This window comes from Nicotiana sylvestris, chromosome 12 (assembly GCF_000393655.2).
Source record: "Nicotiana sylvestris chromosome 12, ASM39365v2, whole genome shotgun sequence".
NCBI classification, from domain to species: domain Eukaryota; kingdom Viridiplantae; phylum Streptophyta; class Magnoliopsida; order Solanales; family Solanaceae; genus Nicotiana; species Nicotiana sylvestris.
Window position 1 is genome coordinate 168,258,641 of NC_091068.1, and position 14,440 is coordinate 168,273,080.

General features: G+C 42.4%; 1 protein-coding gene across 1 annotated transcript; it reads left to right on the plus strand.

Annotated features, from left to right (window-relative positions):
* The first annotated feature begins 5,897 nt into the window (after positions 1-5,897).
* LOC138884088 (uncharacterized) lies at positions 5,898-8,225 on the plus strand. Its single transcript, XM_070164831.1, has 5 exons — positions 5,898-5,976; positions 6,533-6,745; positions 7,155-7,294; positions 7,380-7,550; positions 7,710-8,225. The coding sequence occupies exons 1-5, from the start codon at positions 5,898-5,900 to the stop codon at positions 8,223-8,225; spliced, it is 1,119 nt and encodes a 372-aa protein (XP_070020932.1).
* The last annotated feature ends 6,215 nt before the right edge of the window (positions 8,226-14,440 follow it).

Genomic DNA, 14,440 nt, shown 5'->3' on the forward strand with positions numbered 1-14,440 from the left:
GATGATCAAGCATTTGGTCCAAGAACGACAATGGTAAATGATCCTTTCTAGTCACCTTGTTAAACTTCCGGTAGTCCATGCATACCCTCCAACCCGTCATAGTACGAGTCAGAATAAGTTCATTGTTGTCATTGGTCACCACCGTCATTCCTCCCTTCTTTAGCACACATTGTACCGGAGAAGTCCACGAACTGTCAGAAATTGGATACACCACACCGGAGTCAAGCCACTTGATGACTTCCTTTTTGACCACCTCTTGCATGGCCTCATTGAGTCTCTTTTGATGTTCAAGAGATGGCCTAGCATCCTCCTCCAATATTATCTTGTGCGTGCAAAACGCGGGGCTAATACCCTGAATATCCTCCAAGGTCCATCCAATCGCCCGCTTGCGCTTTTGAAGAATCGCCAAAGTGGCGTCAACATGCACGCTAGTCAAGCAAGAAGAAAGAATAACCGGTAAAGTGAAATTAGGACCAAGAAATTCATACCTGAGGTGAGGAGGAAGTGGTTTCAACTCCAACACCGGTGGCTCCTCAATAGATGGCTTGGTGGGTGGAGTTTTGCGATTTTCAAGATCAAGAGATAACTTCCTCGGTTCATAAGAATATGAGCCCATGCCATGTAATGCGTTCACACACTCCACCCTTTTAGCATCATCATCAACATCCATGTTCAATAGCACGGCTTCAAGTGGGTCCTCAACATTTGCCATTGCGCTTGTGTCATCCACTATCACCGTCGTGACAATGTCAACAAACGAACATACCTCGGTGCTATCCGGTTGCCTCATTGATTTGCACACGTGGAACACCACCTTTTCATCTCCAACACGGAAGGTCAATTCTCCCGCTTCCACATCAACCAAGGCCTTCCCCGTAGCTAGGGAGGGCCTTCCAAGAATGATAGGCACCTCAAAATCCACTTCGCAATCCAAGATCACGAAATCGGCCGGCAATATGAACTTATCAACATGAACAAGGACATCATCAATAATCCCCAAAGGCCGCTTCATTGACCGGTCCACCAATTGAAGCCTCATAGAAGTTGGACGAGGTTGTCCGATACCCAAGGTCTTGAAGACCGAATATGGCATGAGATTGATACTTGCCCCCAAGTCACATAGGGCTTTTGCAAAATTGGCACTTCCAATGGTACATGGTATTGTGAATGCTCCGGGATCCTCAAGTTTCGGAGCCATAGAATGCATAATTGCGCTCACTTGATGGGTCATCTTGATTGTCTCACACTCCATTGATCTCTTTTTTATAACCAAATCTTTCATGAACTTTGGGTATCCCGGAATTTGCTCGAGTGCCTCCACAAAAGGCACGTTGATAGTCAAACTCTTCATTATTTCAAGGAATTTCTTATATTGGTTGTCACCCTTTTGCTTGGCCAACCTTTAAGGATATGGCAGAGGAGGTCTAGGCAAGGGTGCCTTGGCTTTTGGCACCACCGGTTCGGGTATATCAATGACGTGTTCCCTAGACGGGTTCACGGCCTCTTGAGTCTCCTCCTCACCCTCATCAATTTCAATTCTCACATCATCTCTTGCAATTTGTTCAACAACATCCTCAACTACCAACGGGATCTCATCATTTCGTAACTTATCTTCATCTACCATAACTTGGTTTCCTCGTGAGGCATGCACATCACCGCCTCTTCCACTTCATGTTTTCACTGCCATCATATGATTATTGTGCCCACCCTTGGGATTTACTACCGTATCACTTGGTAGAGCACCCTTTGGGCGAGTATTTAAAGACTGAGAGATTTGGACTAATTGCACTTCCAAGTTCCAGATAGATGTGTTATGCGAAGCTAATTGGGCCTCGGAATCTTGGTTCTTTTTCATCATCTTCTCGAACATGCTTTCAATTCTCCCCATCTCGCTTCCGGACGAACTCGGACCTTGAGAAGGAAAGGGGGGTGGATTGTTCGGTTGTTGGTACATGGGGTCCCTTTGAAAACCTTGCCCCTAGTTGACTTGGTTCCCGCTATTGTTCCACCCTCCTTGATTATTGTTGTTGCCCCAATTATTATTATTACCATGTCAATTTCTTTGGTTGCCTTGATTACCCCAATTGTTGTTTTGGTTGTTGTTATTCCAATTACCTACGCCTTGTTGTTGATTTCCCCAATTACCTTGAGGACGCCATTGTTGGTTTGAGGAGTTACCTCTATTCCCTTGATAGTTATTGACATATTGGACCTCTTCGCTTTGATCCTCATAGCACTCATTTGAATAACAACCACCATCATTGTTGTTGTCAAATTGTTCACAATTACCTTGAAGTTGTTGCCCTCTTTGCCTCCTTTTCAACATAGAAACACCTTCCATTGCGTTGACTTGGCGCGGGTTTTGGACTTGTTGCAATTGCGCTTTTGCCAATTGATTCATAGTTGTTGTAAGCTCGGCTATAGCTTGGCCATGATCGTGCAATTCCTTGTGCAAATGGATGACCGTGGGGTCACCTTGGGGCACGTTTGCTCGGCTTTGCCATGCTGAAGAGGTGTCGGCCATTTCATCAAGTACATCACATGCCTCTTGGTAAGAAAGTTTCATAAAGTTCCCTCCGGCCAATTGGTTCACAATGCATTGATTTCTGGTGTTGATGCCCCGATAAATGGTTTGTTGAATCATAGCCTCGGTCATGTCGTTATTAGGGAACTCTTTCACTATTGTTCTATATTTTTCCCATATCTCATGCAAAGGTTCCGTTGGCTCTTGCTTGAAAGCTAGAATTTCATCCCGAAGAGCTGCCATATGACTTGGAGAGAAGAATTTGGCAATAAATTTGTCCGCCAATTCATCCCATGTTATTGGGGAGCCTTTCTAACCAAACCAATGCTTAACCCCGAAGAGAAAATGGGAAAAGCCTCAATCTCAATGCATCCTCGGACACGTTTGACTGCTTGCTACCCCAACATGTATCCACAAACCCCTTTAAGTGCTTGTTGGCATTTTGATCGGAGGCACCCGTGAAATAACCTCTTTGCTCGAGCAAGGTCAGCATAACATTTGTGATTTGAAAGTTCCCCACCCGATTCGGGGAGGAACAATAGCACTGGCGTATCCTTGATTTGGTAAAACTCTGGGAGCCACTCTCAACGGTGCTGGAGGAAGGTCTGGAATGTTGTTGTTCTCATTTGCATTTATATTGACATGTCGGCCTCTCCGTGGAAGTTGAGGTAAGACCTCATCATGTTCTAGATCCTCTACCTCCTCCCCCGCTATCACATTGCCGAGAGGGTCATTTGCATTAAAGGCCATTGTACCTCATTGATCGACACAAACAGAGTCAGTAAATAAGAAGGAAAGTAAAGCAAAACATAATACTAGCTACACTAATAGTCAACACCGTAAAGCTCCCCGGCAATGGCGCCAAAAAGTGATCGCAGCGGACTCAACCTAAGGAAGAGTGGGCGCTAATACTTTTACCCAATAGCGGTATCGAGGTCAATTTTCCACAGGGAGCTTCAATTTGGAGTTGAGTGTTTGTATGGTCTAGGACTATGTTTTAGCTCCTAATTGATCTTCTAACATTTTTGATTTTCTTTTGATTATCAACTACAAGTTTAAAGCAAAGTTAGGCTAAGATATAGATTCAAAGTTGTATGCAATATAGAGAAAGGCACTAGGGTCGTGGAATGTACCTAGGTGGTCAACTAATGGGTAGAGATTCCTAATGCAAGAATGATGAATATGGGACTTATGCTATAACCGTTGCACTTTTGTACCCACTCTCACACCTCTCGGTAGAGAGAGTGATTTTGCCCAATTGCCTCTCTCGAGACCAATTGGGTAGGCCAATTTTCCCAAGCAACTTATGGTTCAAGTTGGGTAATTACTCTCTCGATGTTTAACCCATTAATTGGGACTACCATTCTCATGGGTCCATCCCAATTCCTTGTTGGAATTAATCTTGGGGTCATAGACTCTCTTTCTCAAGAAGAGTCAAAACTCACTAAGCTAGACTTAGTGTTTGCAACCACCAAATCTTAATGAAAACATAAGATTAATCCAAATAACAAATACCCAACATCATTCATGCACTAAACAATCACACCCATTAATTACCCACACTAGGGTTGAGCCACAACCCTAGCTAATGGGTTTAGCTAGCCATAAGAGAAATAGAAATTGAAGAAATAGTAGATGAAATTGACATAATAATTAACTACAATGTTAATCTACTCAAATCCACGTTAATACTAGAAGAAATTGCCCAAAATGGACTAAAACTATGAAGTCTCGAGTTCAGCTGCTATTTGATAAAAAACAAAAACTGAAAAACTACACCTAAAAAGTAAAATGTTCTATTTATACTACATAGGAAAAACCGGACAAAAATACCCCTGAGGGTCTGGCGCGGACCACGCACAAATGATGCGCGACCGCGTAATGGTTTGGGTCTTCATATCTTGCTTCTGACACTTGGACGCGGACCACGCAAATGCAACGCGCAGCCACGTAGGGCGTTTCCACGCAGATCGCACTGATTAGGTGTGTGTCCGTGTGGGCTTTTGCCTTGAATGATCGAGTCTCTGACACTCTTGGGCGCGGACCGTGTGGAAAGGAGCGCGGACCGCGCATCTTGACTTGAAAATTGCATAGTCTCTGAACTATCCTGCGCAGTCGCATGGCAAAGCAGTGCGGACCATGCAGGTTGACCTAGAAATTGCCTAGCCTCTGAACTCTCCTGTGCGGCCGTGTGACAAATCAGTGCGAACCGCACAGGTCATTTTGTTCCCCATTTCAGTTGTCTTTTGACACTTGGCAGATTTCACTCCTTTTTTAGCCGATCTTAAGTATTTGTCATCTTATTGCTCAAACCTGCAATCAAGCGCAACTTGTAAGCATTTTGGGACTAATTTATGGCAGTTAATGCACAAAGCTTAGGTAAGAATGGGTATAAAACATGTAGAAATCACAGATATCAGTAGCTACCCAACAACATGCTAGGGCATCCTCTAGTGCAGGACCTTCTGATGGATCTGGGAGTTCAAGGGTCTGAGAGTTTATTGCTTTGAATCCCCCAGAGTTCGCGGGGACAGATCAGAGGAAGGACCCGTAGGATTTCATTGGTCAGCTTCATAGGATCTTTCGGGTTATGCATACCACGGAGAAAGAGGCAGTTGAGTTAGCAGCTTTTTAACTCCGAGATATCGCCATCCTTTGGTATGAGGGATGGGAAAGGTCCAGGGGACGTGATATACCTCCTGCTATATGGGATAATTTTTCAAATGCCTTCCTTGACCAGTAATTACCACGAGAAATCCGACAGGCCTGACTCGATCAGTTTCTAGCCCTCAAGCAGGGCAATATGAGTGTTCGAGAATATAGTCTTTGTTTTGACTTATTGGCAAGATATTCACCATCCATAGTTGCTACTATGTGGGATAGAATCCACAGGTTTATAGCAGGGTTGGCCCCAGAGTTGACCGAGGCGTGTCCCACCACTGCATTACAGGATAATATGGATATCTCGCGGATTTAGGCATTTTCCCAGAAGATAGAGAGGGGTAGGCATCGGCAGTAGAGTATGGAGAGGACTGAGTCAGGACAACGTAAGAGGATGAGGTTTGCCAGGTCTCAGGAGCAGTCTCAGGGTAGTTACAGGCCCTAGTACTTCAAACGGACACCTAGACATCCGCCATCTCAGGTACAGGGTTACAAGTATGACCACTATACTCAGTCAGGACCAGGTGAGAGCTCCCATGCGTCAAGCTTTTGGAGACAACGAGGTTCGAGACAGACAGGGCCGTTTCTGCCGTGATGTATCATCTACGGTCGAGGACACTCGGGCCAATGCCGATCCGGTTTCAATGCTTGTTATATATGTGGAAGTCCAGGGCATATAATGCGAGATTGCCCAAATAGAGATTCTAGGGGTATGGCGCAACCAGCGAATTCAGCAACAGGATCAGTAATGTTTGTGCATCCTTCAGGGCGTGAGTCTCAGTCTTTGGCTGGTAGAGGTTGAGGCAGAGATAGACTGTCCAGTTTAGGTAGTAACCAAAATCATATCTATGCGCTAGCAGGCCGACAGGACCAAGAATCCTCACCAGATGTTGTGATAGGTATGTTGACCATTTGTTCTCACGATGTTTATGCCTTGATAGACTCAGGATCTACCCTATCATGTATTACCCCATTTGTCGCGCAGAAATTTGGTATAATGCCTGAAATACTAAGTGATCCTTTTGCAGTATCTACACCGGTCGGAGAATCGATTATCGCTAGACGCATTTACCGAGGTTGTACGATAATAGTTTATCGTCATCAAACCTTAGTTGAACTAGAGATGTTGGATTTTCGATGCTATCATGGGCATGGACTAGTTGGCAACTTGTTATGCCATAGTTGATTGTCGAGCAAAGACAGGTAGATTTCATTTTCCGGGTGAGCCAGTCCTTGAATGGGTAGGTAATACAGCGACACCCAGAGGCAGGTTTATTTCCTATCTGAAGGCAAGGAAAACGATCGCAAAAGGGTGCATTTATCATATTGTGTGAGTTAAAGATGCAGATTCTGAGAAACCTACACTTCAGTCTATTCCAGTAGTAAAGGAGTACGAGGATATATTTCCAGATAAACTTCCAGGTATTCCTCCAGAGCGAGAGATTGATTTTGGCATCGATTTGCTTCCGGGAACACAACTAATATCCATCCCTCTGTATAGAATGGCACCTGCCGAATTAATAGAGTTGAAGGAGAAATTAAAAGATTTACTAGAGAAAGGTTTTATAAGACCCAATACCTCACCTTGGGGTGCACCAGTATTGTTTGTACGAAAAAAAGATGGATCGCTAAGGATGTGTATCGACTATAGGCAACTGAACAAGGTAACTATTAAGAATAAGTACCCCCCTTCCAAGGATAGACGACTTGTTTGATCAGTTGCAGGGAGCTAGATGCTTTTCAAAGATAGATTTGAGGTCGGGGTACCACCAGGTTAGAGTTCAGAAGAAAGATATTCCCAAGACCGCCTTTAAGACCCGATATGGCCACTTTGAGTTTCTTGTTATGTCCTTCGGGTTGACGAATGCACCTGCCATATTCGTGGACTTAATGAATAGCCTATTCCGGCCATATTTGGATCTGTTCGTGATAGTCTTTATTGATGATATTCTGGTTTATTCATATTCAGAGGATGAGCATGTGGATCACCTACGAACAGTACTCCAAACCCTCCGCGATAATAAATTGTATGCTAAGTTTTCTATGTGTGAATCCTGGTTAAAATCCGTAGCATTCTTGGGGCACATTGTATCCGACGGAGATATAAAGGTAGACACTCAGAAGATTGAGGCTGTGGAATCCTAGCCTAGAGGGATTTTCTTCTCTTTCAACACCATTAACAAAGCTGACGTAGAAAGCTACTAAGTTTCAGTGGACAGAGGCCTGTGAGCAGAGTTTCCAAGAGCTTAAGAACATATTGACCTCAGAGCTAGTTCTGGCACTCCCAAATGGTCTAGATGGTTATGCCATGTATTGTGATGCCTCAGGTGTCGGGTTAGGATGTGTCCTGATGCAACATGGGAAAGTAATTGCATATGCTTCAAGGAAGCATGAGCGGAATTATCCAACCCACGACCTCGAGTTAGTTGCGGTTGTCCATGCACTTAAGATATGGAGGCATTAATTATATGGGGTGCATGTTGATATATTCATAGATCATAAGAGCCTGCAATATATCTTCAAGCAAAAAGAGTTGAATTTGCGACAAAGGCGATGGCTTGAGTTATTAAAATACTACGATGTTAGCATTCTCTACCATCCAGGGAAAGCTAATGTTGTAGCAGATGCTTTAAGTCGCCAATCTATGGGTAGCTTAGCACATTTAGAGGCCGAGAAAAGACAATTAACAATAGAGATTCATCAATTGGCTTGTTTGGGGGTTTGGTTAGTAGACTCTGGCAATGGAGGAGTTGTACTCCAAAATACTGCAAAATCATCTCTCATAGCTAAAGTAAAGGAGAGGCAATACGAGGATCCAGAGTTAGTCAAGTTGAGAGAGCGGATTCCACAACAGAAGAAGCCGTTGTTAGAGCTCAAAGGAGATGGGGTTCTCAGATACAAGGGTCGTTTGTGTGTTCAAGATATAGTAGGGCTACGAGATAGGATTATGTCAGAAGTACATTATTCGTGGTATTTTATTCACCCTGGGTCGACAAAGATGTATCATGACATTAAAGATGTGTATTGGTGGAAGATATGAAGAAGAACATTTCTAAGTATGTCGCTCAATGCCCTAGTTGCCAGCAGGTGAAAATAGAGCACCAGAAGCCCGGAGGGCTAATGCAGACTATAGAGATCCCGACATAGAAATGGGAGGTGATTAACATGGACTTTATCACAGGTTTACCTCGTTCCCATCGTAAGTTTGATTCCATATGGGTGATAGTCGACAGGCTCACGAATCAGCTCATTTCCTACCGGTTAGATCCACCTATACAACAGAGGGTTATGCAAAATTATATATTAAGGAGATAGTGAGACTACACAGAGTACCCGTATCTATTATATCTGACTGTGGGGCCCAGTTTACAGCACATTTTTGGAGGTCAATTCAGAAAGGTCTAGGAACTCAGGTGAATCTCAGCACAGCTTTTCATCCACAAAAGGATGGACAAGCCGAGCGCATGATTCAGACGCTCGAAGATATGTTGCGAGCATGTGTGATGGATTTTAAGAGAAGTTGGGATGAATATCTACCTCTTATCGAGTTTTCATATAATAACAGTTACCACTCCAGTATCCAGATGGCTCCGTACGAGGCTTTGTATGGGCGCAAGTGCAGATCTCCCATAGGGTGGTTCGATGTTGGAGAATCTAGGTTATATGGGCCAGACCTGGTTCAGCAGGCCATTGAAAAAGTAAAGCTTATCCAGGAGCGAATGTTGATGGCTCAGAGTCGACAGAAGTCACATTCTAACGTGCGGCGATGAGATTTAGAGTCGGGGTTAATGACTGGGTATTCTTAAAGGTGTCACCTATGAAAAGTGTAATGAGATTTGGCAAGAGAGGCAAGCTTAGCCAACGGTATATTGGGCCTTATAGGATCATTCGTAGAGTGGGCCAAGTAGCTTACGAGTTAGAATTGCCCCCGAAATTAAAGTCTGTCCATCCGATTTTTCAAGTATCTATGTTATGGAAGTGCATTGGTGATCCTACCCGAGTAGTGCCCACGGATGATGTACATATTACAGAGAACTTATCATACGAGAAAGTTCTGATTGCCATCCTAGACCGACAAATCTGCAATTTGCGGAATAAGGAGGTAGCCTCCGTGAAAGTACTTTGGAGAAACAATAATGTGGAAGAAATGACTTGGGAGGCCGAGGAAAATATGAAGTCTAGATATCCCTACTTATTTCCTCCTCTAGAGAAGGGTCCGACTGAGACATCATAATCATAAGGTACGTGTACAAATTCTTATATTGGTTATTATCGTTGATCGTGTGAGTCCATGGTCATTATACATAATTGTGGTCCTGTGTGGCGTTGGGTTATTAAGCTTCTAAGAGGAGAATCGGTAGTGGTGTTGTTACAAAGGTGACCTTGCCAAAGTTATGCAAATTACGGGGAGTTGAACATTCGAGGATGAATGTTTCTAAGGGGGGAAGGATGTTACGTCTTGCGTTTTCGTACGTTAAAATTTTGTTTTCAGTTAACCGACGTAGACTCGGGGATGAGATCATCTTGATGTTAATGTACTTACTTTATTTATATCAAGCGATAAATAAGTGTTATGAAGGATAAAGGGGGTACACAGATTAAAAAGAAAATAAGTTTCGTTGAAAATGGACAATTTAAAATAAAATACGGGTCAAGCGATAATACTTAATAATTATAAACTAGTACCATGCGAGGTACCATATGACCATGGTAGTATAATGTATAAAGTATATATGAAGTATTTTTAAAAATAAATAGAATTTTAAGTAATTTGTGATAATTTTTAAATTATGTTGGTAATTGATTAATTGCCGAGTAAAGGAACATTACCAAATTAATTGGGGATATGCATTGAATAAGCATGAGGTGGCAACCCCTCCATTCAAGTCAAATGACTCATGACTTAGTATGGAAAGGTGTCAAATTCTTCATTTTTTAGCCGCCTTGCCCCTTCCCTTTAATCGTTCCATTTTTTCTATTTTCTATCTAATTCCACTTTCCAATTTTAACTTTGCTTTCCTAAATCAGCCAATTCCACTTTTTCCCATTTTCTTGATTTATAGATCACAATTTAAAAGCATCTCGGATTGTAATATAGTAGAAAATTTTATGATTTCCTCCAATTTAAAATTCAAAGGCTGAAATACACTGTCTTTACAAAGTTTTTCAATAGTACAAATTTTATATTAAGTGAGAAGTAATGAAGAACACTAAGCATATTGACTTGTCCGTGGATGGTTTGGGAGGTTGTAAAATGCTTTCGTGAGCAGCTTAAAAGTTGAAATTTCTAGCTAGAGTGTCGTCAGTTCCTTTGGCGCAAATATTGAATCATTGAATTGTCTGTCAGGTATGTTAAGGCTAAACTTTTCTTTCATTTGGCATGATCTTGTCATTACATTCATATCCCGAAATTTATGTATATTTTGCTAGTCTCGCAAATTGCGTATATTTTTCTAGTGTTGCAAGTTATAATATTCTCCTTATCGGGATTTCATCTTCAGTTGAGTATTTCCTTCTTCCAGTCAAGAGAGCAGAGAAGTTATATGACGGTCCTATTGGGCAACCTTTGATCAGATGGTAAGTTATATGACGGTCCTATTGTGGTCGAAAGCTTATGAGCGAGCCCAGTTGGTCGAGACACAGAGCCTAGTATGGCTGAGCGCATATGAGCGAGCCTACTACGGCAGAGTAGTTATATATATATCGAGCCTATTGTGGTCGAGCGCTTATGAGCGAGCCCAGTTGGCCGAGATACAGAGCCTAGTATGGCTGAGCGCATATGAGCGAGCCTACTACGGCAGAGCAGTTATATATATATATACCGAGCCTTATAGGGTCGGACAACTATTTTGCTTCCTATTTTGGAGAGAGTTGAGTCAGTATCAGCAGGTAAGCATATTTTCAGATTTTCTTTGACTTCCAGCTACTTGCAGTTATTATATTATCAGTTCAGTTTCAGCTTCAGTATATTGCCTTACATACTCGGTACATTATTTCGTACTGACGTCCCTTTCTGGGGGCGCTGCATTTCATGCATGCAGGTTCAGATAGACAGACGGGTAGACCTCCTCAGTAGATGTTGCCCGAGCTCAGCTTTATCGGTAAGCTCCCCTTCTTTCGGAGTCGGCGGGTCTAGCAGGGTGGTGTGTATCTTGTGTATATATTTGTAGATCGGTTACGGGTAGGTCGGGGCCCTGTTCCGATCATAGTACATCTATCAGTAGAGGCTTGTAGATATGTCCCGTCAGTTAGTACGGTATGTTGGGCTTGTAGGCCCTGTAAGTATGTTTTGTTGGTTTGTCAGTTGTAGTAAATATGACGGCCTTGCCGGCCCAGCTTTATGTTGACAGTTAGTTAATGTTAGTCTCTATTCCGTTTTATATTTTGCATCGCACATTATCTTGCAATGTGGCCCATGGCCAAAAATATGGCATTACATGTTCAGAGTCTCTAAGTCACAAGTGATACGCAAGGAGAGTTGAGGCACTGAGTGCCGGTCTCACCCCTAGGCTTGGGGCGTGACATTAACCATATCTGTTAGCTCCCATAGGGCATGACTAAGATAGGTTTGGCCAATTGTTCGTACATCTATCCTTCAATTCAAAATTCTTATATCTCCCTTCCTGAATGGTAAATAATGATAATCTTTATTAACAGGGTACCTTGTACCCTTCTTCACCTTGCTTCTTTTACTTGCTGCAACTTGTGTCTAACTTCCGATTCCATTATTCCTTTTTACCGTAAGAGTGAATAAGTATTCTTTCCTAAAATCTCCTTATAAAGAACCATGCAACTTTTATTACACGCATGATCTGCTAAAGACCTCGCATTTACTCATCATAATCAAGATGCAAAATCGAGTTCTTCTAATTCAACACTTCCACAACTATATCTCTTATCGATCCTATTTCTGAATGTATGCATCATCTTATTATGAATAAAATAGAAGTTTGGAATGTTAATTCTAATAATTGAGCTCTACCACACGATCTAGAGTAAGTAGAATGTCATGACCCAAACTGGAGGGCCATGACTAGCACCCGACCACACTTGCTGAGCACCAACGTACATTTCATCTAACCTTGATTATTATCTTTTAGGGCTGACGAGATCAATATAAATGGTAGACCTGGATCATGGACAACCAGAAATAAAATATGACGGCATGAACATACATAGCAGGGGATGACCAGACAATCAAGAAACTACATATAAGGTATGAGCTACCACGCTACTATGAAAGACTATATAACAAAAACTAGCTGACAAGGCATACCAAACTATACATGAGTCGACACCTGTCTATGAGCCTCTAAAGGAACATAAGTGCTGCAACATAGCTGGAACAGGGCCCCGACATACCCATAATGTCTATAACAAAAATGCATACCAAGACCAAGGCAAGTCCGGAGAAGGGATCTCGCCAATCACCGCTGAACTGGACAGCCTACTGTGGTGGGGGAGCTGCACCTGCCTGTCTATCAGGACCTGCAACACGACATGCAGCGTCCACAAATAAAAGGACGTCAGTATGAATAAAGTACTGAGTATGTAAGGCAGGGAACCATAAATACGATCAGTAATGTAAGCAAGGATAGAGAATATACAACCTGTAACATCTTAGTACCTCTGAGGGCTACTTACATGAAATGCATGATACATATGTATAAATACATAAACCCTTAAAACATTCGCCTCTGTGGGCATCATCATCATCATATCGTACCCGGCCATAATAGGCTCGGTAAAAATATCGTACCCGGCCATAATAGGCTCGGTAGAATCGTACCCGGCCACGTGGAGCTCGGTAAAACCCAACTGATCAGTGGTTGCACAATAGGTGTCGTACCCGGCCAACTATAGCGTGGCTCGGTAGAGTAAAATAGATACATATATATAATGCATGCTCGACTCATGGAATCACATTCTAAACCTTTCGGAGTGACGTAAGGTCGGTATCCTCTATACACGTTATTAAGACTAACTCTTCACTATGAACCTTATAAGAATCAGGAAGTACCAACAACATTGATAACATAAGAATAAGAGAAGCAACATTAACATCAATCGTTCCATAAGAGGGAAAACAATGTAAGTACTGCTAGCTTCTAAGAGTAGAGTATCTTGGAAGCTCGTTCATTACATTATGTACAATCGGAGTCGTGCAAAAGAAGGAAAGGGATAGCCTCACATACCTTGTATATACTTCCCCAATCTCAAGCTATGCAATTGTCAAAACTCCTTAGTCTACAATAAGAGAAACGATACTATCGTTATCATTTAAGCGTCATAACTATTATGTATCGACCACAACCTATTTTACGATGAAACGGACATCACCTCCCCTATATATATGACCTCACACCATTCAAAACAGTCACCAAACAGCCCAAACAACATCAATAATAAACATATTGAGCCTCCCAAAATAGTCCACACACAGCCTAATCACTCCATACATACGACGACCACCGTAGTCGTGTCAAACAACCTGGAAATGTTACGAATAACTATCAGCCCATAACCCTACATATATATGGTGTTTCTCCACACCCTTCCTCCTCCAAAACTCCACAAGATAGTAGTAAAATACGCAGCCCAACAACAACGCAAAACAGTCCACAAAACAATAACATTACTACCAAGCCTTTCGATATATATCTCACAAGTTCTAGCTTCAATGGCTTAGCCGCAACTTGGATAATCTTAAATACATATAGAGTAAGAGGTTCCTTACCTTTATACAGAAAGAACAACTCCAATTTGACCTTAAATTTCCATGAAATATCCCTCCAATGCTGCCACAACAACAAAAAAGCGAAACTAGCGATCAATTAGTGTTTTTCGGCACTAGAATCACTTTAGAAGGCTTGAAATCACCTAGGATTGATATTAAGAACATGAGGGAGTATTTACAGAACATAAACCCTTTAAAACAACCTCCCACACGAGCTGAAACGACACAAAAATGAGCAACAACAAGAAGAACAAGAGACTTACTAGCGCCACGGAATTCCCGACACTTGATTTGTGTTGTTTGCCCCTTTTTGGGTCTTGAATCTTGAGAGAACCTTGATAGGATGTTCCTAGGGTTCTAAGGTCTGAAAATAGTGAGAAGAAATGACTTAAAACGGGTTGGAGGCATCCTATATAGGTCAAAATATCTTAAACCGCCTTAGTGGGCCCCATAGAGAGGTGCTTGGCGCAGTCTCGCGAAAACGTGAATATCTCTCGACTTCGAGATCTTATCAATAA